This window comes from Ictidomys tridecemlineatus, chromosome 1 (assembly GCF_052094955.1).
Source record: "Ictidomys tridecemlineatus isolate mIctTri1 chromosome 1, mIctTri1.hap1, whole genome shotgun sequence".
In the NCBI taxonomy this organism is placed as follows: Eukaryota; Metazoa; Chordata; class Mammalia; order Rodentia; family Sciuridae; genus Ictidomys; species Ictidomys tridecemlineatus.
Genome location: NC_135477.1, coordinates 251,811,378 through 251,836,352, shown reverse-complemented (window position 1 = coordinate 251,836,352; position 24,975 = coordinate 251,811,378). Strand labels below are relative to the sequence as shown.

The 24,975-nt window shown below is 39.3% G+C and overlaps 1 protein-coding gene across 2 annotated transcripts in view; it reads right to left on the bottom strand.

The window, feature by feature from the left end:
- The window catches only part of Dnah5 (dynein axonemal heavy chain 5), a 279,864-nt gene that overhangs the window by 55,619 nt on the left and 199,270 nt on the right, over positions 1–24,975 (bottom strand). For both annotated transcript variants that reach the window (XM_078018064.1, XM_078018069.1), the window contains exons 56-65: positions 24,461–24,692; positions 23,176–23,290; positions 22,743–22,919; positions 19,797–20,000; positions 15,617–15,796; positions 9,120–9,257; positions 7,930–8,065; positions 7,024–7,340; positions 6,323–6,478; positions 5,318–5,500 (exon numbers count right to left, since the gene is read on the bottom strand). In XM_078018064.1, the coding sequence (XP_077874190.1) occupies positions 5,318–5,500; positions 6,323–6,478; positions 7,024–7,340; positions 7,930–8,065; positions 9,120–9,257; positions 15,617–15,796; positions 19,797–20,000; positions 22,743–22,919; positions 23,176–23,290; positions 24,461–24,692 (1,838 nt within the window). The remainder of the gene's footprint in view (positions 1–5,317; positions 5,501–6,322; positions 6,479–7,023; positions 7,341–7,929; positions 8,066–9,119; positions 9,258–15,616; positions 15,797–19,796; positions 20,001–22,742; positions 22,920–23,175; positions 23,291–24,460; positions 24,693–24,975) is intronic.

Sequence of the window (24,975 nt, the reverse complement as noted above, 5' to 3'; positions counted from 1 at the left end):
TTTATCTATTTTTAATAGCATGTGCTACCTTCTATGGCAACATACAACTATTGTGCATGTCATGTTTGAAGAATGGTTTGGTTTGGGGGGCTTTGCCTTGGTCCCTGTTATATTCAGTTCTTAGAGCTTTGCCTAGTAGGCATTCACTACGGAATGAATGATTAAAAGCTATATGTGTTGTCAAATTGATAAACTGAAATGCATGGTGAACAGGAAAATCTAATCTTAGTACCGGATATACATACAGGAAAGTTCTCTCTCTGAGACCATGGAGTTAAAAATATAGGGTCATGGTAACAAAATTGGATAAAGGCAAAGAGCAAAGGCATCGGCTTTGTGTTCTGGACAGCTAATCCCTCTAGTTAAACAGTTCCCATGGATAGAACACTTCCAAATTTTTAGCCCAGTGACTTAGGCCTAGGGAGAGTCTAGAAAAGAAAGAATTTCATCTTTAAGCAAGGACAAAACAAAAGTTCACAGCTTCTATCAGTTCTTAACTGTTGAGCTAAAGCAACTCAAACAAAACCTGCCCTTGTCATCATGGCTTCCGTCTGTCATCTGGCTACATTTAAAAACTTCCTCGGTGGTTATTTTAATTCATTTATTCAGTAGATGAGAATTTTAAGTTTCAGGAAATGTAGACACTAGTACAAACAAATGACATTAAAGGGATGCTATAAAAATCTTTACTGTAAGCAGTTATAATAAAAAATCTTTACATTATGGTTACATTAGGAAATAAAGAGACAACAATGGGGAAAATCTTTAAGTTGTAAACTTCTCACCCTATCATTTCTGAGTTCCCCAAGCAGGGCAAGTACAGATCATCCACACCTGAAGACTGGTAAGGGAAGGATTGGGAAGAGGTAGAAAGAGTGACAGTTTTGACATCAGGAAGACATGCAAACTGTTGGCTGTGTGACTTTGGCCGTGTTACATAACTCCATCAGCCTCAGTACCTTCATCTGCAAAATGGAAATAAAGCAGAGAGTGGGGTGATCATGAGGATGTCACTAACAACAGGGCTGAGAGAGTGACTAGATTTAGATAGTACTGGGTGTTTAGGAAAGAAAATTGGTGTGTTGAAGAGTGCTCTGCACTGCTGTTCACTGCAAGACTAGTTGGAAAAACCAAGATATGGAATCATCAGTATTATTTGCAGATATGAATATGCAACAATGAAACCCATTACTTTGTGTAACTAAAAGGTACTAATATAATATTTTTAATTTTTAAAAAAGACACAGAACCATATTAGGTGAATATCAATGGATAAATTTATAAAGGAAATGTGGTATGTCACAAAAGGATAGTATTCAGCCATGAAAAAGAAGAAAATGTTATTATTTTCAGCAACATGCATGAGCTGGAGGATATTAAGTGAAATCAGAGGAAATCAGAAGTCACAGGCAAATTATCTTCTCACTCATGGGGGGAAGCTAAAAATGTGAATCTCAGAGGAGAGAAAAGAATGGTTACCAAGACTTGAAGGGTGAGTGACAATTAAATTGTATATTTTAAAATAGCTAAGTATAGAAAGGATTTTGAATGTTCCCAACACAAAGAAATGATCAATGTTTGAGGTGATGGATACATTAATTGGCCTGGTCTAATCATTACACATTATATTCATACAGAGAAATACCACATTATATTCTCTAAATATACAATTGTATGTGTCAATTTAAAATAACTACATATTTTTAAAAGTTGCCACAAAAGATATGGATATTTTAGAATTTCACACATCATCATGAAAGTAAATAATAAGGTGGATTACTAAAAAGGAACGCCTTGCCGGAGACACCTAATCCTGAGTTCACGTTTGTGTCAACAGTGGTCAAGATGGGCTCCCAAATCGAAAAATAGCACAAATCCTCTAATCATTCCTACTCAATAACTTTTATCTTCTGTGCAGTATTTTCCAATTATAGAACCACCCCCCCTGATTTAGGATTCTTCATTTCTGGACCGTCATAACTGGTCTTCCTGCTGACCCTTTTTTTTGTAGGTCTTCACTTCCTTTCTGCTCATAGTTATTCAGGTCATTTTGAAAGGTCCCAGCTTCTCAAGAGAGTTTACAACAGGTGTTATAACCTGTTTTCCAACCTCGTCCTATTGAAGAACCATGGGACTGAGCTAACCTCATGCCTCTATGTTGCTCCTGAAAAACCACTATTACTAAAATGAACAGTGACGTTTATAATAATGGGGAATTATTCAATTTCAATTTTAAAAATAATAAATAAAAAAGACTAAATGACTATTGGGATGATTGTAACAAACAATATCACTGGTAATAACACTAAACAAATATGTCAATTAGCTTCCTATATTCCCAAATAATTGAAAATAAGGCTAAGAATTTCATCTCTTCAAAGTTTGAAACTGATGAAAATAAAATACTATGAGTAGTACAATTTAAAGTACTATTTGGAATTTAAAAAAAAAGATTATCTGTGAAAAAATAAAACATTTGCTGCTTGATTTTTATTTCAGTTTAAAAGGCTGAGAATCTAATTTGTGGCATGGTTTTATTTTACTTTTCATTTATTTGACTGGCTAACACATATTTCTATTCAACCACTACTTTAGTTTCACTAATTCATAAGAAGATACTACTTTTTCAAATTAATATGATGGGGGAAAGTGAATCAAAATAATCTTATTTATAAACCTTTTGCTCATCAAGAGATTATCTCTTAGCAAAGATAGATAGATACATACACAGGCAGAGAGTCAGTAACATACATAGGGGGTCAACGTCAGTGCTCAGTATTCTATATATTAAGAATGAGACTGCTGTACATAGAGCACACACCTGTTCTCCCAGTGACTCAGGAGGCTAAGGCAGGAGGATCCAATTTCAAGGCCAGTCTCAGGAATTTAGCAAGGACCTAAGCAACTGAGTGAGACCCTGTCCCTAAATAAAATATAAAGGGTTCAGTGGTAAAGCACACCTGGGTTCAATCCCTAGTCCCCCCCCCACAAAAAAAGAATAAGGCTAAGAAGTAATTTTTAAAGGTATCATCCAGTATTATCAAAGGTAATTTTTCTTCTGTACCCTACATAGGAAATAGGAAGATTAAACAAGAAAACTTAGAGGTTGATTTTTCCTCCACCACCAGTGAGCCTGTAATACGGGTCTCTTTTTAGCATCTTCTTATTATCTAGATTATGGAAAATGACTCAAAGGCATCAGAGATCAACTCAAACCCACCGTCACCACCCAGGCTGAGAAGATTCAGCCATGTGAGCAGATTTGGGGATCTGGTGGGAAGAGTAAAGGGTGTAAAGGAAAAACTCTCTTGGAGAAAGCAGACTTGTTAAAGTCCATCAAAGGGAGGCCCAGCACCCCACTTCTTGCATGATGAGACTTTAGATTGGAAAAGAATAAAAAGGCTACGTGTTATCTTATAATGGGGTTCAGGGTAATATGGCCCCCAGTTGTTATAAAAGAGGACAATTCTTATATTTTTGTAAGAACTATTCAATGTAAGCCTGTAGCAGATTCTGATAACAAGACAACAGTAAAGGCGTAATTTTCTCAAACACTCAGTTTTCCCAAGAAGCAAGCTCAGCTCTGGATCCCTACGGGCTGTGCAAGGCATTCATTATCTCTCTGAAGGAGCTTCAAGAGTCCCCTCTGCTGCAGCAAGTCAGGCTCAGTGCTGGTGAGAGTGTTATTGTTGTTGTTGTTGTTGTTGTTGTTGTGACCAACACCTGTCTGGCCAAATTACCTTCTCCAAGGAAAGTGTGTTGTCTCAGCTGACTTTAAGAAAACCAAGAACAAAGATATCATGCAAACTGCTATCAAAGTCCCTTATCTCCCTCACCCCAGCCCCTGAGCCAGAGCCCAGTGATGGGTGTGGGCCCAAGAGGCCCTTAGGATTCCTGCTTGCTCAACAGTCCATGGTGTTAATCAAAAATCCCAGTCCTTGTTCAAGTAATTATGTGGCACTGCCAAATTTCCTTAACTACCTCCACTGAGACTTCATGCAGGACTCCAACATAAACAAGTATGCATTTCGAAGGCCGTTACTGCCTCAACAGCTAGTCTGTGGCGGAGCTCCGGCATGGGTCCTGCCATCCTGAGGTCAACCAACAGCACCCACTGATGAAGCTGGAGTAAGTGCTCCTAAGACAACTTCCAACTTTCTGTCTCTATGATTCATGTTCTGTAAATTAAAAATAAAGAGGGATGGTTCTAAAATATCCAAAGGAGGAAAGAGAAAGGAAGGGAAGAAGCATGAGATAGACACATAGCAGAGCTTGCAAGAGCCACCCACAGGAAGGGTTAAGACAGCGGGAGGTGCAGATGCAAAGATCCTGCCGATAGATAAACCTTCAGGACCCACAGAAGGGCCTTAGGGAAAACTCAGCTCCTCACTGCTGAGGAGCCCAGGAGGAAGACCACAGCAGCTTCAAGAATTCAGGCAGCTTTGCCACAACAGTCTCATTAAAATCCTCAACATTGGGGCTGGGGATGTGGCTCAAGTGGTAGCATGCTTGCCTAGCATGCGTGAGGCACTGGGTTTGATTCCATGCACCACATGGAAATAAAATAAAGATATTGTGTCCACCTAAAACTAAAAATAAATATTTTTTTAAAACTCCTCCACATTTCTCTACTTAAGTTTGCATGTTCCCTAGAAGAAATGCTGACTCAGAAAAAGAAAGTTTATAAATCCTTAACCATCTTTCACTGAGCATTAAGTTATCTCATTAAAAAGAAGCAAAGGAAAGAGACACAGAGTTGTGTTTCTAGAGCATCCGTTAAGTGAGCAGACTCCAGAGGGTGCACAATCAAACTCCAGTGTCACAACTTCTAAAGTTTCACACCAGACCCACTGCGTTATCTAAGAGCTCTTAGACAACAATTCAGAACTGACAGTGTTTGCTGTCAGAGTACAAAATTTGTACCTAATATTCTAAAAGTATAATAAGGAATCAAATGAAAGTACAACCTAGACATGCTTAGAATACCAAAGGTCGACAGGTGAGTAGAATTCACAGTAGAACAAACTTTTCAGAAAAATAAAGCAACAAAATACCAGAATAATAATGCAAAAAAAAAAGAAACGGATACCCTCATATCAGTGTGGAGAAAGCAATTAATAACAGGGTGATTTAAGAAATATATGAGCAGATAAATGGTGAATAATTTTCTTTAGGTAGAAGAAAGATACTTGTGAATCAATGGAGAAAACACAATTATGGTGGGAAAGCACAGTCCTGTGACAACTTTTCTCATATTATTTTCCTCAGTGGAAGGTTCAGCTCAATGCAGAAGAGGAAGCAGCCACACTTCACTCACCTGCTTTTCTGTGAGAATGACCCTCCCCAGGAGCTGGTCCTCCAGACCCTTCATGGTGACCGTGAAGTCGATGATGGAGGTTCGAGCACTTATCTCAGGGGTGTAGGCTGGATTGGGCAGTTTGGTGGTGATGTACAGTCTGAAGCCATCCATGACATCTACTTCCTTGTCACCAACTTTCACCTTTTCCATTAAAAAAAAAGTAATAAAAGAAAGATACACTTTACTGTGCCCTTTTGTATAGGGTCAAATATTGCTTTAAAGAGTTTTTCAACTGGAGATAATTTGTGTACTAAAAAAGAAAGGTCACTAGGTACTCTCAGGGCTTTGACCCACTGAGATACAAGGAAGAGAGGAAGGCTGGCCAATACCTTCTAATACACACCATGGAGTAAATACAGAATTTGGCACCAAAATTGTTGTGATCACACTACAGAAGCAAGCTGGAGCCCTCACCCAACAGAGGAGCAACAACCTCTGAAAAATTTGTTTCAGAGATTGAGACTGAGGATGCCAAACATGGATCAGAAGGCTCTGAAAGGCTCAGGGTTCACATATTGAGATTTCTTTGGGAGGGATAAGAGCCAGCCCGCAAGCAAGTAGCAAAAGTGGTTTGAAGGAACAGGTCAGGTGGTGCGGGGTTGTACAGCGTTTAAGAGGCGGGAACGGGCCTGCGCAGGAGTCTGTGTGGTTTTAATTTCCAACCAGTGCCAAGGGAAGAAGCACCCAGGCTTTCTTATCAGCTTTCCCACGTGTGGAAGGAAGGGGCTTAAAATCTATCCAAGGTCAGATATCCAGTGGAACCGGCCTCCTCATTACAGAAGTAAAGCATACATGCCTGACAGCGTTGATCTTGAACACTTGAAGCCCAACTCAGGAAGGGCAGAAAAGAAAAGGTCCTCTGGCCACCCTCTGGTGTGAGCTGCTGCTTATTGAGAGGATTTCATCTATGTCGAAGTCACCTGGTCTCCTACCTGCACACTGTTATCAACAGGATTGACCTACCTTAAAGGTAGATCCGGTTTTAATGAAGTTTCTTTCCAAAATATTATCCAAAGCTGGATCTAGTTCCTCCCCGACGTCTTCAATGAGCAAGGGCCTCCCAAGAGAGAGGCTGTCCTCCAGGTGGTTTCTGAAGTACTTGTGATTGAGAGAAGTGATCTAGAAACAGGAGCTCAGCATTACTCTTGCAAGCCTCACGATGCTGTGCACAGAGACAGACGGCTGATGTCACATGATGCCTAAAGCATTCTCTCAGGGGGGACAAAGAGGTTTCCAGAAATCCTTGACTCTGGAAAACCCTTCTTCCCTATACTGAAAGCAGTAAATAAAGGCTGCCTGGCAACACTCCTCTCCTCTCACCAACACCCCTTTGGGGACAGACATGGAATAATGAGGAAGTGCTGTACATGAAGTGGAATACAGCTCTGCCCCCCTGTTTATTAAAGAGAGCCGTAGGCCCAACGGAACAGAGTCTGACACCATTGGAAGAGGGCATTCCCAGGGATAAACACAAGAGCAAATATGAGATTTAGGGAAAGTTTTTGTTATCAGATTTAAGCTGCCATCTGTTAATGTAACGGTTGGCATCTAGGATTATCAAAAAAGAATCCATAAGGCTTTCAAACATTTCTTTGTTTTGGATTGCTAGTAATCCTGGGAAGCAAAACTTATCAGCAATATAAATAGCCTGGAACACAAATTACCTGGAGTTCATGGCCGCTTTCTTTGTTTCTGATCCAGATCTTGCCTTGAGTCTGTGGGTCGATTAGCAGAGGGTAGCGTGATGCCTTTGTGACAATGATTCCATTCTGAATGGACAGGTCATCATTGGGCAGACCCTGGAGGTTCCATTCACTAATAGTGGGGGCATCGATCAATAGCTCATTGAGATTTAGATCCTTCCCAAATGGAATTTTCCTGGATTTCATTTCTTTCTTCCAATCATTTAGCAGCAAATCTCGAAATTCTTGGTTAAATGGACCAGAATAAGACAGAAAAGCTGTAGCCAACAATACATCACCTAGAACAGCAAACGAACACCACTAAAACACGTGATGATCATTCTTCTAATTTTTCAGCACATCAAGACTCAAAACAATTGAATTGATGACCATTTGTTAAAACTGAATTCCACAAACCAAATTGAAACCCTGTGCTGCCATGCTGTGTGAATAAGCAGGAGTTTTGTGCATTGTTAAACCATCCAAATAGCCGAACAAAGAAGAGCTGCTAGTAGTCAGGCACTGGATTATTTTAATTTTTGTTGCAAGTTTTGTTGCAAGTTAAGAGACACAACAGGTCAGAAGACAGAACCTTCATTCAAAATGCCCTTGATCAATATTCTTACATACTCACAGGAGAATTCCAAAGTGACCTGATCATTTTGGTGTGGAGAGCATAGATGTCAGACCATTATCCATCTCTCTGAAGTGGCTGGAGATGGACGGACAGACAGACAGACACACACACACACACAAACACACACACACGCGCGCACACACACACACACAATGAAAATTGGAATCATCAAGTCCTATTTGATTAAAGCTGAGGCTTCCTAACTCCCCATCACTATCAACATGATCTCATTAATAAAAGAATCCACAGACCTACGAGTCTTTTGGTTTGGGCTGCAAACTCTTTACTTTGCTCTGTCCATCTTTCCTTTTCACCTGCCAAGCCACTGATGAGCGTGGACGCCGTCTGCATCTTACGTCTGCACCGCTCTGCATCTTCAAGCAAGGTCTGAAAAGGACGTAACCAGAAGAAGACTTTTATTGAGATAAACATAGCTTCTGGCTCAAAAAGACAACTTTAAGACATACAGTATCTGCCCTCTGGGACTTGTGAGCCCTTCATTTCACAGAAAGCTTAAGATCCCGTTTCCATGTGTCCAGACCCATCTCTAATGCCTGTCTAAGAAACTTGGGCAAGTTCCTTCAGGGGGTACCTTGAACCAAGTGGCCAGACCCTCACAGATGTTAATAACTAAGTGACTACAGAAATTCACATCACTGACGATTTCCCTTTAATGAAAAAATAGAGACAGAATACAAGCACACATGCTAATATCACATGCTAATATCACATAGTACAAAAAAAAAATTGTAAAGACATACATATCCCTAGTCCAAGAATGAGGAAGTCTCTCATGCTAAGTTCTGGTATCATTGCTGCTCTATCTCACACCACACCGTCCATACTTTAGATGAAATTTAGATTAATTACCATCAGATATGGAACCTGAGGCTCCTACACAAATATCAGCCACACTTGACTTTGTGGCAATAAAATACCTTAAACCCAGACTTCCGCAGGCTCTTGACTTTAGGCCTAAATTTTGTTTGCTTCTTGTTTGGTGTTTTGGGTGTTGGGGTTTGAACCCAGGCCCTCCCTGTGCTAAGCACCAGCTTTGCCACTGAACTACATTCCCAGCCCATGGGCTTAGTTCTCAAAAACAAGTGATTCCATTTCTCTATGCTTAAAAGTTAGCTGCTGATTCTTCCTATAAAAAAATTTATACTTGTGAAATAAAATGAGTGTGAACAAATAATTGGCTATTTGAGCAGTCATTCAGGAGTCATTTATAATAATAAATATACATGTCACAGAAATCTTTACCAGATTAATTTTGATGATTTAATACATATATATACATAAAGTCTAATAATAAAGGATTATTTAACTTACAATGGCATATTAGAAGACCAAACCCTTGGAGAGAGAAATAGAATATGAAGGAAGGATTACAATAGCCAAGTAGTGCCTGACAGTCCCCCTCACGCCCAAGAATGGCTACCTGCTTCTCAGTCATGGCCTGTTCGTACTCGGCCTGCACCACATCGAGTTCTGCTTGTTTCTCATCCAGCTCAACCTGGGCCTTGTGCAGATCCTGCATTGCCAGGACGTGGCGATTCTCCTGCACCACCAAGTTGGCCTGCAAGGGACACACACAGCGTGAAGGGACAGGCAGGACACCATCTCACAGCCTGTATTCCAGAGTCCAAGAACTCAGCAAAGTCACAGATCTATACCTTTCCTTTGCTCCACTTCTAGAATCTTTTCACATTGCGTTATGTTGGAAACCAAATCTTAATATGAACTTGTTGTGTTTTTAAGTCTAAGCAGGTTGTTACAACAGAAAATTACAGTTCACTAGAAGAGAGATCAGCAATTTTCTTTTTCTGTAAAGTGCCTGATAGTAGATATTCTAGGATTTTTATTCTAAGGAATAAAATCAAAGCTGTAATTTAATTACTCATACATAAAACATTTTAAAATGTAAAAACTCTTCTTTTTTTTCATGAACCATACAAATACAAGTGATAGCAATAGCCAAGTTTTGAAACCAGTCTAGGTGTCTGCCAATAGATGAATGGATACAGAAAATGTGGTATACATACACAAAGGAATTTTAGTCAGCCACATGGAAGAAGAAAATCATATCATCTTCAGGAAAACATGAACTACAGAGCACCACGTTAAGTGAAATAAGCTATAGAGTCAGACAGGTATGGGACATTTTCTCTCACGTGTGGAAACTAGTGAGGGAGAAAAATAGGGGAACAATGTCATGAAAGTAGAAGGAGGGCCACTAGATACAAGGAGTAGGTAAGGGGAAGGAGGAGGGAAGAGTAAGGGAGGCATTTAGAAGCAAAATTGATCCGATTATGTTATATGCATGTACCAATATGCCACAATGAAGTTCACCATTATGCATAATCAATACACACCAATAAAAATAAATAAATAAAATGAAAGCAAATACAGGTGGTGGGCTACATCTGGCCCATGGGCCATAGTTTTCTTATCCCAGATCAGAAACTTACACAAACATTCAAAGGCAAGTTATAAAATTCTGTAATAGTGAACATGGTAGAAAAAAAAACTGATTATGGATAGTTCCTGAGTTAGAATGGTTCAACTTATGATTTTTCAACTTCATGTTGCTGCAAGAGCGATACATGTTCACCCAATAGAAACCATACTTGGACTTTGGAATCGGATCTTTTTCCCAGCTGAGGAAAACAGTATGATCCTCTCTCAAGGTGCTGGGCTCATGATACCTGAGCTGTGACCAAGTAACAATATGTCCTAAGGAAACTTTTTAAATAAATCAAAGACAAAATCAAAAGTAATATTAGCAAAAGCTGAGATGTAGAAAATATCCCATGCTGATTGGAATTTTGATTCTTCAAAAAAATAATTTTAATTCAATTTTCTGTTAAATCTACCAAATACTAAAATTTATTTTAATGGGTAGATCCACTACTGGAAGCCATAATCCTTCCAAAGTTTGAGATGTGTAGATTATTTCTTTAAATATATCTGAGGTAAATTATTTTCATCCTTCAAAACTTTGGGCTTCCAAGTTTTGGCAGAACATATCCTCAGGGGAATGTCAGAATTCCATAATTGGCCAGAACAAGTGAACAGGCCAAGGCAAAGGCTTAAAAAATATGGGTTAGAAAGAATTGACTTCTATGTCCTGCAACTGCTGCTGTGCACCAAACATGGAAGAAAAGCAAGGCCACCAGGTCAAACAACGTACCACAGCAACCCGCCAATGTCACACTGTCACAGGCCCAAGACTTAGACTATTCGATAGTATTGCATTCAGAAAAAAATCAATAAAGTTTATTTTAAGTAAAATGCTCAAAAGTTGTTAAGCAAAACCCTTCAAACCCAACTAAAAGCTCTAAAACTCTGGGTTGGTTACTTCAACTGTGAGCCGCAGTTTCTCCTTTAAAGTAATGAAAAACTACCTCCTAAGATTTTTTGTAACAACTCAATAATCTGACATTACAAAACCCAAGTCTAGTACCTGGCACACAACAAGTGCCTGATAAATGGCAGATACTGTTATTTTTGTCCATATCCAATATTTAAAGCTCTATTGTTCTGAGACCTTCTCTTGGTGTGGCTTGATATTTGCTGGTGTCCTGGGGTTTTCAAGGGGAAATTTCATTATAATTGAGAGTGAATAGAATCTAAATTGTTACAGTTAGGGCTGGGGATGTGGCTCCGTGGTAGAGTGTCTACCTGGCATGCATGAAGCCTTGGGTTGAGTCTCTAGAAGCACCACAAAAAAAGTAAACATAAATAAATCGTTACAATTCATATTAGTTTAAATGTATTCACTAATCAAAGTCATGTGGCGTGTTTATAGGGATTGCAAGATGAAAGAGAGAATCTCCTCAAGGACTCTGTTACTAATGAGTTGGAGGCATTCAATCCAGAGCTTGGGGCATGCTGCCCTTGATCTCTGCTCACTCATGAAGCAGGGTCTTACAAATGAAGCCCCTCCAGGAATAAGTGAGGCTTGGGGCTGGGTCTGTCTTCCTTCGTCTGTTCAGCAGAAATGCCTGCTGGTGACTTGCATCCCTTTCATCTACCTCTGCCGAGGGAAGTGAGCATGCAGAATCCACGTAACTGTGTGCATCTTTCTACCTGACACGGGAGGGACCTGACAGGCTGCAAGCTCCAATATGCTGCATGCACATAAGGTTACAGGAGGGCAATCAGGATGGACTTCTCAGAAGGAGAAACAGTCCAGGAGCATGCAAAAGGTCCTCCCTCCTGGTAGTATCCCCCTCACTAACTGGACAGACCATTCTGGAACTGGAAAGAAGCTGAAATGTGGAAAACGTTAAACACTGGACAAGAGATTTCATTGTTCTTATGTAAGTCTATTCAGAGTATCCATGTTCAACATTTTTAGCTCATTATCCTTAAAATAAGCAACAGTGGAATGAATCTGAATAACTTTCCATGTACACATATGAATATATCACAGTGAATATCACCATCATGTACATCCACCACAAATTATTTTTTTTTAATTATGAACAAATGACAGAAAATCAATAGAGGAAAGGAAGCAGGGTGGAAAGATGGAAATGGAAGGAGAGGTACTGGGGTCTGAATTAGAATAAGACGTATTCTGTGCTTGTATAATTATGTCAAAATGGATTCCATTGTAATGTGGAATAAAAATTAAATATAATAAAACAAAAACTACCCATTGTAAATCCAACTGTAATTCCCTTTAAGATACTATGTATGTTTATGCATGGAATAAAAACGTGTAAAGGATGAGCTGTACTTCAATGTGACGTGGTGGGTATAATTCAGTTCTTACAATATAAGAATGTGCATTTCTGAGCTATGCTGGAGTCCTCAACAGCCCCTGTATTCATGAGGTCAGACAGTATGACACCAATTATTTGCTCTAAATTTCTCCAAATCAAATGAAACGTTGTTCTTTTTGGTTGTCTAAGATGCCAAGGATCCCAACTACTTACTAAATGGCCCTGGTATGGGTAACATTAGAAAGTACAATGGAATTTGCAATCCTATACCAACTTACTGCTACTCTTGATTATTTTTACCTTGATCATTAAGTTTCTTGGGTAGTTTACAAATATAACTGGATTTTAGTTGATGTTTGGGAAATGTCAAACTTACACAAAACAAAATAATCAACTAGGATACAAGGTATGACTTTTGAGACATCAATATTTTGTTTTCCAAAAATGTACTTGCTTTTGCATTTGTTGAAGTCTCAATGTCTTTTAGTGGTGGAGAAGTATCTAGAAATGAAGCTTAGCTCAACTGCTCAAGGGGAAACACATACATAGCCTCAAAGACACATTAAATAACGAAGAGTCCCTAAAAGACAATGGAAGTGGGTACTATGTGTGCTTTAAACCAAGACCAGCTTTAAGAATTTTCTGCTTTCAGTGTCTGCCTCTTGATCCTGTCCATTCATAGGATTCCCTGGCATGAGATTTTGAACACCATTGGGGAATTCTGTGCTGTGATTTTCTGGGGATTCCATGGAGCTGACACTGTGGTTGGGGGATAATATCCAGCAACCCACAATGGATCCAGTGTCTTTAGAAAGTCAGCCCATCTACTGTAATTCATTTCTCTCTCTTGTTTTTCCCCCTTTTCCCTCACTTCCTTTTGTATGTAATTTTGTATAACCCTGAGGGTCTCCTTCCTTTACCATGCAATTTCCCTTCTCTCTCTCTTTCCCTCCCCCTTCTCCACCCTGTTTAATGGTCATCTTCTTCTCATGCTCTTCCTCCCTATTCTGTTCTTAGTTGCTCTCCTTATATCAAAGATGACATTTGGCATTTGTTTTTTAGGGCTTGGCTAGCTTCACTTAGCATAATCTGCTCTAGTGCCATCCATTTCCCTGCAAATTCCATGATTTTGTCATTTTTCACTACAGAGTAATACTCCATTGTGTATAAATGCCACATTTTTTTTATCCATTCATCTATTGAAGGGCATCTAGGTTGGTTCCACAGTCTAGCTATTGTGAATTGTGCCGCTATGAACATGGATGGATGTAGCAGTATCCCTATAGTACGCTCTTTTAAGGTCTTCAGCGAATAGTCCGAGAAGGGCAATAGCTGAGTCAAATGGTGGTTCCATTCCCAGCTTTCCCAGGAATCTCCATACTGCTTTCCAAATTGGCCTTACCAATTTGCAGTCCCACCAGCAATGTACAAGAGTACCCTTTTCCCCACATCCTTGCCAGCACTTGTTGTTGTTTGACTTCATAATGGCTGCCAATCTTACTGGAGTGAGATGGTATCTTAGGGTGGTTTTGATTTGCATTTCTCTGACTGCTAGAGATGGTGAGGATTTTTTCATGTACTTGTTGATTGACTTTATGTCCTCCTCTGAGAAGTGTCTTTTCAGGTCCTTGGCCCATTTGTTGATTGGGTTGTTTGTTATCTTATTGTTTAATTTTTTGAGTTCTTTGTATACTCTGGATATTAGGGCTCTATCTGAAGTGTGAGGAGTAAAGATTTGTTCCCAGGATGTAGGCTCCCTATTTACCTCTCTTATTGTTTCTTCTGCTGTAGATGGGATAGAGAGAGAAGATGGGAGGAGAGGGGATGGGAGGGGAGAGGGGATAGTAGAGGATAGGAAGGACAGCAGAATACAACAGACACTAGTATGGCAGTATGTAAAAAAGTGGATGTGGAACCGATGTGAATCTGCAATATGTATACAGGTTAAAAATGGGAGTTCATAATCTGCTTGAATCAAATGTATGAAATATGATATGTCAAGAGCTTTGTAATGTTTTGAACAACTAATAATAAAAAAAGAAAAAAAAAGAAAGGTTTAGTCTCCCCCCCCAAAAAAAACCCTTAACACCAAACAAACAAATGACCCAATCAATAAATGGGCCAAGGAACTGAACAGACACCTCTCAGAAGATGATATAATCAACAAACATATGAAAAAATGTCAACATCTCTAGCAATTAGAGAAATTATTACTCTAAGATTTCATCTCACTCCAGTCAGAATGGCAGCTATCAGGAATACAAACAATAGAAGTGCCGGTAAGGATGTGGGGGAAAAGGCACACTCATACACTGCTGGTGGGACTGCAAATTGGTGCAGCCAGTATGGAAAGCAGTATGGAGATTTCTTGGAAATTGGGAATGGAACCACCATTTGACCCAGCTATCCCTCTCCTCAGCCTATACCCAAAGGACTTAAAAACAGCACACTACAGGGACACAGCCACATCAATATTTATAGCAGGATAATTCAAAATAGCCAAACTGTGGAACCAACCTAGACACTCTTCAATAGATAAATGGATAAAAAAATGTGGCATATGTACACAATGGAATATTAGCAATAAAAGAGAATAAAATCATGGCATCTGAAGGTAAATGGATGGAGTTGGAGAATATAATGCTAAGAGAAGTTAGCCAATCCCAAAAAACCAAAGGCCAAGTGCTTTTTTTGATATGAGGATGCTGACTCATAATGGCTCTGGGTGGGGGAGCATGGGAGGAACGGAGGAACTTTAGATAGGGCAAAGGGGGGGAGGGGAAGGGAGGTGGCAAGTGGGCAGGAACGACGGTGGAATGAGTTAGACATCATCACCCTAAGTGCATGTATGAAGACACGAATGGTGTGAAAATGCATTGTGTACAATCAGTGACTTGAAAAATCGTGCTCTATGTGTGTGATATGAAATGAATTGCATTCTGCCATCTTGTATAACAAATTAGAATAAATAAATACGTTTTTTTTTAAAAAAAAAAAAGAAAGAAAGAAAGAAAGTCAGCCTGTGCTTAAAAGGCTCACACAATTCTGACTGAAGTGGGATTACAGAGAAGAAGAAAAGAAATACCCTGTCCTGTCTGCCTCACACCTGATCTCCCTGTGGATTACCGAGACCAAAGCCTCTTGTGCTACTGTGACCTGGAGACTCCTCCAGGCATGGCTCTCACAGTCCTACCAGGAAGCTTACCTTCAGAGGCAGAACTTCTTTGTTTATAGAAAAGAAGGAAGCCATGGCTTTGGTCCAGGAACAAAGACCTGCTACATTCCCACACACGCGTTTAGCAGTTTCAATGTTGTAGTCCGCCATGTCAAAGTAAGGGCTCAGAAATTCTATCACTTCTTCGTTGATTGTGTCTTTGGGGAATTGCTGTAGAGGAAAAGAGCAAAATTAGGTAAAAACACTTTTTTTCCATGAAAGCAAATTCACATTGTGTTCTCAGTGCAAATGAAACTATTGAACAAAAACGGATGGTATTTTGTCAGTATCTCAGGACATCAGGCCAAAGTCCTAAAGCAAATCACAGCAAGGATCGATTGAAAAGAAATCTGTGAGACTAACTTTGTCTGCTATAGACAAGAAATGCCAATCCTAAGTAAATATACTGGGATTCACGGAAAGTATAAATTATTTGGTGGTGAATACTCACAGGGTTGTTAGAAATTTCAAGGCAATGAAAAATTCTTGTCATTAATCCTAAATAGGTGAATTACAAACCCATAATATTAACAGAAAAAAACAAACACACACAGGCATATTAAGCCTAAGTACCTATAGGTTTAGCATTTATCAGCTCAAAATGTTTAATACATTCAGAGAGAAGTTCTATTAACCTCACCTCTGTGAAAACAATTACTTGGACATTAAACCTTAAGGATAATAAATTAATTTTTAATCATAGACCTATCAAGAACATGAGAAAAATTAGTATCCTTTAAAATATAATTTTAAAATAGCAACGGAAATGGGTTAAATATGCTTCTCTGCCTCAGAAAGAAAAGACTGACCAAACCAAACATGTCAAGTTTTAATTTTCTTCATTTTTTTCAAATATTTAATTATTTTCAAAACACTATATAACACATAACCTGAAAACTAAACTAGTGTCAATATAATATCAATCCTATTGTTCATAATTAAGGAATTAAGTTTTTGTTGGACAAAAGTTTTTAAATGAGGCCTCCCAGCCTCTCTGGATACTGGCCCTCTTTTAAGGCAGTGTGCATTTGATTCAATAAATACCCTGAAATATGTTGTAAAAATGTAAAAAAAAAAAAAAAAGAAAAAAAGAAAAGCCATCAGCTCTCTCTGTGATGAAATTTCTTCAGAATAAACAGCCCCATAAGCCTAGCACTCCTCCTCTTTGATAAAAAAAAAATAATAAAAAATAAAATATAATTTTAAAATAGCAACAGAAATGGGTTAAATATGCTTCTCTGCATTAGAAAGAAAAGACTGACCAAACAATGAAAGCAGACCTTTTTAAATGGGGGTAGGGAGGTTTCTTCAACTAAAAGGGAATGCTTAAAATTTTTCTGAGTAGGAACAAATTTAGCACCTAAACAACTGAGTAAAATAGCCTCACCCAGACAACACATGTAACAGAACACAGTCTCATTCAGAATCATTTGAGACAAATTTCGTTTGTAAGACTTTACAAATAGTGAAACCAGAAGAAAAAAAAACAGAAGAATATCTAGAAGCAATAGAAGCGTGGGAGTGACAAGACAACCAATAGAAAGAAGGCTTCCAGGAACAGAGGATCTGCCACAAGGTAAGTAAGGCAGGAACCTGGACTCACTTGCCAGTATTCTAATTAAAATCCAATTCCATTGTCACATAGTCTCATAGTTACCTGAGAAAAGTCTACGGCCTACAAGTTTCATAAGTTACTTATTATTACAGCAGCTAAAGGTGCCTCATAAGATATTCTAGCCACAGTCACCTGAACAATATTGAAATGAAAACCAAATGAAAGTGTGTGCTAAAGTTACATCTTAGGAAACAGGCTTGTGTTGGATATTCCCAATTAGTTAGATTGAAACATAAAAGATAAAACTTCTGAAGAAAATATAGGAGAATTTTTTTCTTTCTTATAAGACACCCAAGATCTAAACAGAACACAGAAAATACTATTAACAAAAACAGTGATATTTTGGAGTAAATTAAAATTAAGTATGTATGCTTATCAGAAGACACCACTAATAGAATGAACAACTAAGTCAGGAAGTGGCAAGAAATATTTGAAAATATGTAAGTGTCAAATTAGTCATGTTTTATATATAAAGACATTTTACACATAGATTAAATTTTTTTGTACAAGGGAGTAAAACCAGGGGTGTTTAACCACTGAGACATATCCCAAGCCCTTTTATTTTTTGTTTAGAGAGAGGGTCTCACTAAGTTTCTTACAGCCTCACTAATTTGCTGAGGCTGGCTTTGAACTTACGATCCTCCTGCCTCAGCCTCTCAAGCCACTGTGATTACAGGCATGTGCCACCATGCACAGCATGATTTAAAAATGTTTAATGGATAAGAAACTTGATCAGGTATTTAGCTAAAAAAAAGGCTTATAAACCTATGAAAATATCTTCAGCACCACTAGTCATCAGGGAAATTCAAATCATCCCCACAATAATAAGATGCTACTACAAACTCATCAGCACAGCTAAAGGTGAAAAATGTGGAGAAAATCCTACACCACCAGTGGGTATGTAATTTGACATAACAATTTTTGAAAACTCTTCGGTACTATGTACCAAAACTGATTAAATGAGTACAACCTAAGACACAGAAATTCCATTCCTGCATAGACAGCTCCCAAATGACCTGTAGATCAATATTAGCAACAGCTTTATTTGTAAGAGCCCCAAATTAATAAAAACCCAAAAATCTATGAACAGTCCAATGGACAAATTGAAGCTCTTACAGTGTTTCACACTGGTGCTGATTCAGACTGGCTTGTGAGAAATGATCATCAAAATATGGGAAATTTGTGCAAACTGATTATTAAACATGGTCATATTAAAATTAAAGCATATAAACTTATAATTGAGTAGGTTTCATTCAAAATAAAGATAAGCAAAGACTCCTCATTTCTTATTATTTTATGACAGGTCCCTGTCATCTGTGTGTTTTGGGGTCATTTGCACCTGTGGCAGCCATCTGGTGGCACACTGCACACTGACACACTGCCGTCACTTTCCCCAATTCTACACTCAGCAGCAGCCTGTTGGGAGCTTGCAATTGGCCACCCTGGGAGTAGTGACACTGTACCAAAGGCCACAAATCAGAGAGTTTATTTTTTTTCCCTTCCCTTCAAGGAACCACCCGTCAGCACACACACCATTGCACAATCTATAAATGAAAAAAAATGAAATAGTGCCCTTTGCAACAATAAGAATGAATCTCACAAATATGCCAAGTTAAAAAGGTCAAAACAAAATATTCCACATGACATGATGTCATATATGTGAATTTCAAAACAAACAAAGCTAATTATTATTGGGATAAAAGTCCGAATAATAGTTATTCCAAAGAAGGTTATTGACTGGGTTTGAACACAAGAGAGATTTCTGGAGTGTAGAGGTATATATTTTGCTTTCAGTGCTCATTCATAGGTATATAGATGTGTAAATATTCATCAAGCAGTACATTTAAAGTTTGTGCATTTTAGTACATAAAGAGTCTACCTCATTACAATTTTAAAATGCAAATTGATACACAAAAATTAATACTGAGACTTTCAAAATATAAATAAAATGCATACACAGTAGGGTGCCTATATCCATGAGTTCTGTATCCACAGATGCAACTAATTTTGGGTCAAAATATCCAGAAAAAAATTGTGTCTGTGCTTATACAGACGTTTTTTTCTTGTCATTGTTTCCTAAACAATATTGCATTGGGATTATAAATAATCTAGAGGTCTCTTAAAGTATACAGGAGAAGGCAAAGAGGTTATATGCAAATTTATGTCATTTTATATAGGGACTTGAGTCTCCTCTGATTTTTGTATTCACAGGGGTCCTGGAACCAGTCCCCTGAACATTCTCAGGGACAACTATATTTGTGTTCATACACAAACAACAAAAACATATATATCTTCTCCTTGAATTGACTTTTTAACTTTTACTGAAGTGTGCATATCACCGATGATGCTTTACTGCACCTAAAGTCTGTCAGGAAAAGCTCTAACACTTATGATGACTTACGTTTAAAAGAGAAAATTCTACGATGAAAAAAATACTTGGACACATGTTCAAACTACCCATGTAGAGTGTGCTCTTTCTAGAAACTTGTTCTGCTGAAGGACTTGGCTACTCCAGCAGACTGGGCCCCCATAGCCCATCATTATTGAACTACCGACCTGTAAGTTCTGTAAAAAGTTCCCGGCAGTCATCAGTTTCAGAGATTCCTGCCAGGAAGGAACAGTGCAGCTTTTCTCCAGGTCGACTTTCACGGCGTTGACTTTCCTTTGAAACAGCAGCAGCACACAGTCCATGATCCGCATGATAAGGTGAGGGGGTCTGCCCAGCGTGCGGACAGTCGCGATGTCGGAAGGCTTGATCGTCTAGGGGAGAAAGGAGGGGCCATCTGACCTCAGGTAAGAAAATGCACACCAACAAACCTTTCAGGTCCACAAGGTGCCGTTTCAACAGAGGACAGAGGACGTTTTTAAGTGATTCCCAGAGTCGTGATGTATTTCCAGAGTCTAGAAATGTATTTTACACCCAAGAAATGCGTATCCTAGAAAAGTCTAATTTTCACAATTCTAACTGACGGTGAGAGAAGAGAAATGTTGGTGAGCAGATAAGGAGTTGTGACTTCTCAGAAGAGGTACAGACCACTTGGTGCCAAAAAAAACCCACGAAAAATGTATTCTGGGGAAAGAAAAACACTCAGCACTTAAGTAGGTATCAGGGTTCGAAACCAGGAAAAAAATACCATATTTGCAGTGTTGGCTTTGTCACTCATTAGCTATGTGGGTCAAGAATCTGCCTGTCTCTCAGGCAGCTCAGGCTGTCACAATGTACTGACACCACAGGGTAGCCTCAGGCTGACAGATTGAATAATTAGAGGTTTCTAAGCTGGGAGCTGACCTTTAAATGAAGGAACTTGAGCATATGAATTTCACAAGGCTCAAAAAATGTTCCATTCCATTTCTAATACAGATCTTCTCATAGAATCAATTATTTAATAGTCATGCCCATTTGGGTTGACAATAATTGTGCCCTCTCTTAAAATCTTGATGAAGTAAGTGTTGGAAAAGTATTAGCTAGGAATCCATTGCAGCCCTATCCGTAGGACAAATAATGTGTATCATTCTTGGAAAACTTTTGTCTTATTTGAGTTTCCATCCCTCCTGTCAAAAGAAGGCAACCAATGGCCTCCTCGTCAAAGCAAATAATCTGTTCTCTGAAGATTAAGAAACACACAGAACTTGGAAATTCAGAATGTAACTATGCACCATGAGAAGGTTTGTTTCAATATTCTGCATTTCTAAAGGCCACAACAGCTCAAGGGTAAGGAGAATTTTCTGGGAAAGAACTAAAGATGGCAGACCTTCATTTGAGAAGTATGGACATATGGAGATAATAGAATAGCAGCCAGCAGGGAAAGCAGATTCCCTACTCTGCTGTATGAATAGGATGTAGGATGTAAGGACTGGGCAGGTTTACCTTGCTTTATCTTTAAAAAGGGGAATTTTCAGATGGAGTGGGCTTTTATGCTGGGGATCAGGTATAAGTAGTTAGCAGGAGTGTTTTATTTATCTGAAGTTCAACCAGGTTGGGGCGAATTATTGAATTCATCTTTCTTCTGGAAGCAAAGTAATGTAACCAGTAGGTAATCTGCATAACCTTGGCAATACAACAGTTATTTAACATTTGGCTGTACTTTTTACTTTTGCTTCCAGCTATTTAAAGTCAGATTAAGAGAGGAAGGGGGCACATTCTTAACTGTTACCCTTTTTCTTATACAAATGTAAACTGATGTCAAAATGCTAAGAGCTTGGATGTACTGGGAACTTTCTTAGTATAAATTGGTGGACCTGTATTTTAAGATTTCATCAAGAGGCGATTAGATAGAGGCAGGACTCGGAAAGGATATTATAAAAAATCTCTCCATGACATCCTCCTACATTTGGATATTCAATGTCCTCCAAAGGTTTGGTCTATTGGGAGGTGAGGGAATATTTACAAGGGGGCCCACTGGGAGGCCATTAGGTATTGGAGGCATACCCTCAAAGGGAATATTAGGACTCCAGCCCTTCTCTCTTCTTCTTTACTTCCTGTCCACAAGAGAAGCAGTTTTTCCCCCCACCGTGTGCTCCCACCATAACATGCTGCCTCACAACAGGCTAAAAGCTACTGAAGCAACCAATCAAGGGCTGGAAATTTCAAAACTGTGAGCCAAAAGAAGCCTGTTCTCTTTATAAACTGATTATCTCAGGTATTTTGTTAGAGTGACAAAGTTGACTGACATACACCCCATCACCTTCCCCCTGCTCCCTCATATTTCCCTACTAATGATTATCTAATGTAGACCATTTTATTGATAGAGAATACTAGGAGGAGTCTCGAAAACATTTTATAATATCAAAAGAGTTATTGAGCCTTTTATATATATTTTATTTATTCTTGTTAGATATACATGACAGCAGAGTGTATTTTGTACGGAGTATAATTTATTCTGATTAGAATCCCATTCCTACAGTTGTACATGATGTGGAGTTACCCTGGTTGGGTGTTCATATATGAACACAGGAAAGTTATGCCTGATTCATTCTACTGTCTTTCCTGTTTCCATCCGTCTCCCTTCCCCTCATTTCCCCTTTTAAATCTTACAGAATCGCCTTTTAAGGAAGACCTGAGATGCTGTATGCTCTAGTCCTAGGCTTCCATCAGGCACCATAACTCAACAAAGTTTTCAAAGTTTCTTTGCACTAACATTGTCTTCTCTCTGTTGATCAGAGACTCTCGGTGCAGCCAAAGTGCCAAGAAGTTGGGAGGGGGATGCTGAGGTGACCAGAAGTCTGAAAATGGGAGACCCTAGAGGAGTCTTCAAAGATGAAGGAGGACAGTTCAGCCAGCATACAGAGAAATGGAGGAACAAGTAAGAAACAGGTCACATGCATGTGACCAAATCTATAAAGAGCTAACAGAATCTCTAAGCAGAAAATGTCACTGGGAGTGTTCCAGTGGCTACAGCATTAGTCCGTTAGTCTCATCCAGAACAGCACTCCTTGATGTTATGAATCTATTTTTGCCTTCCTAGACCGTAAAGTGGTATCGGTTGCATCACAAAAACTTACCTGCAAGGCTGCTTCTGCTTCTTCTAAAGCTGGTTTGGCTGCTTCGAGTTTTTCTTCAGCAATGGCTTTGTCTTTAGAGATACTGTCTACAATGGCCTGGGCTTTGTCCTTCACCTTCTGTACCTCAGCCTTGACTGTTTCGGCAGCCTGTGCTTTCATGGTCACTTCTTTTAAGACCTAATTAAATTTATAAAACAAAAGCTACTTCATCCAAGATTGTGAAGACCCAACAGAAAAAAATGCACAGTTTTGCCCTGATCTGCTGATTTTGTCCACTTACCCAATTTTTTTTCATACGTGAAATTAACAGTATTTTATTCTTAAAGAAATAAATACCATTCCACAGTATCAGGTAGTGAATAGATGTGCATCATTAGCATTTCTACACTAGGAGCTCCAAAGGAACCGGGCCCAGGTATCAACATCTACCCACCATGTCGGCTTTCTCATTGGCCACCTGGAGTTCCTTTTCTTTTACTTCCAGTTCTTTGCTCAGGGCTGCAACTGACTCTGAAGCTTCTTTCAGCTTTTCCAAACCAGTATTCATTCTGGGGTTAAAATAATCCGAGCAAACAATGTTAAAATCTGTGGTGCTTGGACACGTTTTCCAAGTACTAGTTCACAAATATGAGTAGATATTGTCACAGTTGAAGAATAAGTATGCAAAGAGAAAATCCAAAAGGGCTTCACAAAAGGGCGTGAAGCCAGGTTTAGTTCTAGCTCAACCACAAGTTCTTCCTAGACTATGCTTAAGAAGCATGAGCCCACTAAAACATGCTTGTTCCATAAGGAATGATGGTGCATTTAAAATGTGTATCATGCAGGAAATGTGCGTGATGACATGGAACCCCATGACAATCAACTTCAAAGGTCTGAAGCCCTGTTAGAGAGGAAGGAAAATGAATAACGACTATTTTTCAAAAGAGTCTGATGAAGTTAAAGAAAAAAGATTTGACCTCAAAGAAAAAAAAAATTAGATCCGTCAGAATTGCCCCAGAAGGGACTAACCACCTACCTGAACTTGAGATAGTGTGCTCTTAAAGATAGGACTCCTCAGACTCATTTATTCCAATCACCACCACCACCACCCCAACCCAGGGATTCCTTACATGGCGGCCCCAGCTGATTCCGACTATATTCAGGCAAATGTCTTCAGAAAAGCCCAGGGCAGAGCATTAAGGTTTGGAACAAATTTCAGGTAAGTATTATTCACTATGCAGTGAGTATATACACCAGGTCATTCTACCTCACCCACTCAGAGGGGTGGGACAGAGGAAGGAGGGAAGGTCTGCATCCTCACTGCCTCCCAGGCCTCTTATTGCTATCATTATGCCATTGCATATCACAGAAGGTGGCAGAGCACATAAAACCTGGCAACAGTTCCTACTATTGGGCAACAACCGAGTCTCTAGGAATCATGGGATAATCCTCTGGATGGGCTCATCCTCAGCACTGCTGGTATTTGGGGCTGGATAATTCTTTGCTGTGGAGGCTGTCCTATACACTGTAAAATATTTAGCAACATTCCTGGCCTCTACCCATTAGATGCCACTGGCCTCCATCCCATCCCCAATCCTGCTAACCCCATTCATGGCCAACAAAAATGTCTCCAGTCATTGCAAAATATTCATGAGAATGAATTTTGCTGCACGATGAGAGAACCCCTGAACACATAATTTGCTGCTCTAAAATGACTGTTATTTGAACTTCACACTTACCTGTTGGCCAAGGTCTGTACCTCGACACGCTTTTCTCCATAAATGAACTTATAGCCCTGAATAAAGGAGAGGTATGATTTGGGGGTCACGTGGGTGGAACGTCGGAATCTCTGGAAATAATCCACACACTTCTCAGCCACCCCATCCTGGAAGGAGCCCATGCATTGGACCACCTCCCTCTTGGTTTCCAAACTGCAGTCAATCTCATAGGAAGAAAGGAAGTGTTCAGACACTGCAAAGAATCAGGAATGACAGCATGTAAGATGCAGATGTGAACAAGCATCTTAAAAGTTGTCTGGCTATTTTTAAAGGACTGACATACTTCCTAGGACTGCATACCATTTTTGTAGCCCCAGCTAGGTAGATCTATGTCACCACTTTTGGCCCCAGGCCTAAGACATCAACAATTCCATTTTCCCTTTCATACATAAAACTATAAAAGACTTCCAGCCTATCTATCATCATTCTTTGGTTTTGGTGCTTGTGCACAGAAGTCTCCTCTACACAGCTGCACG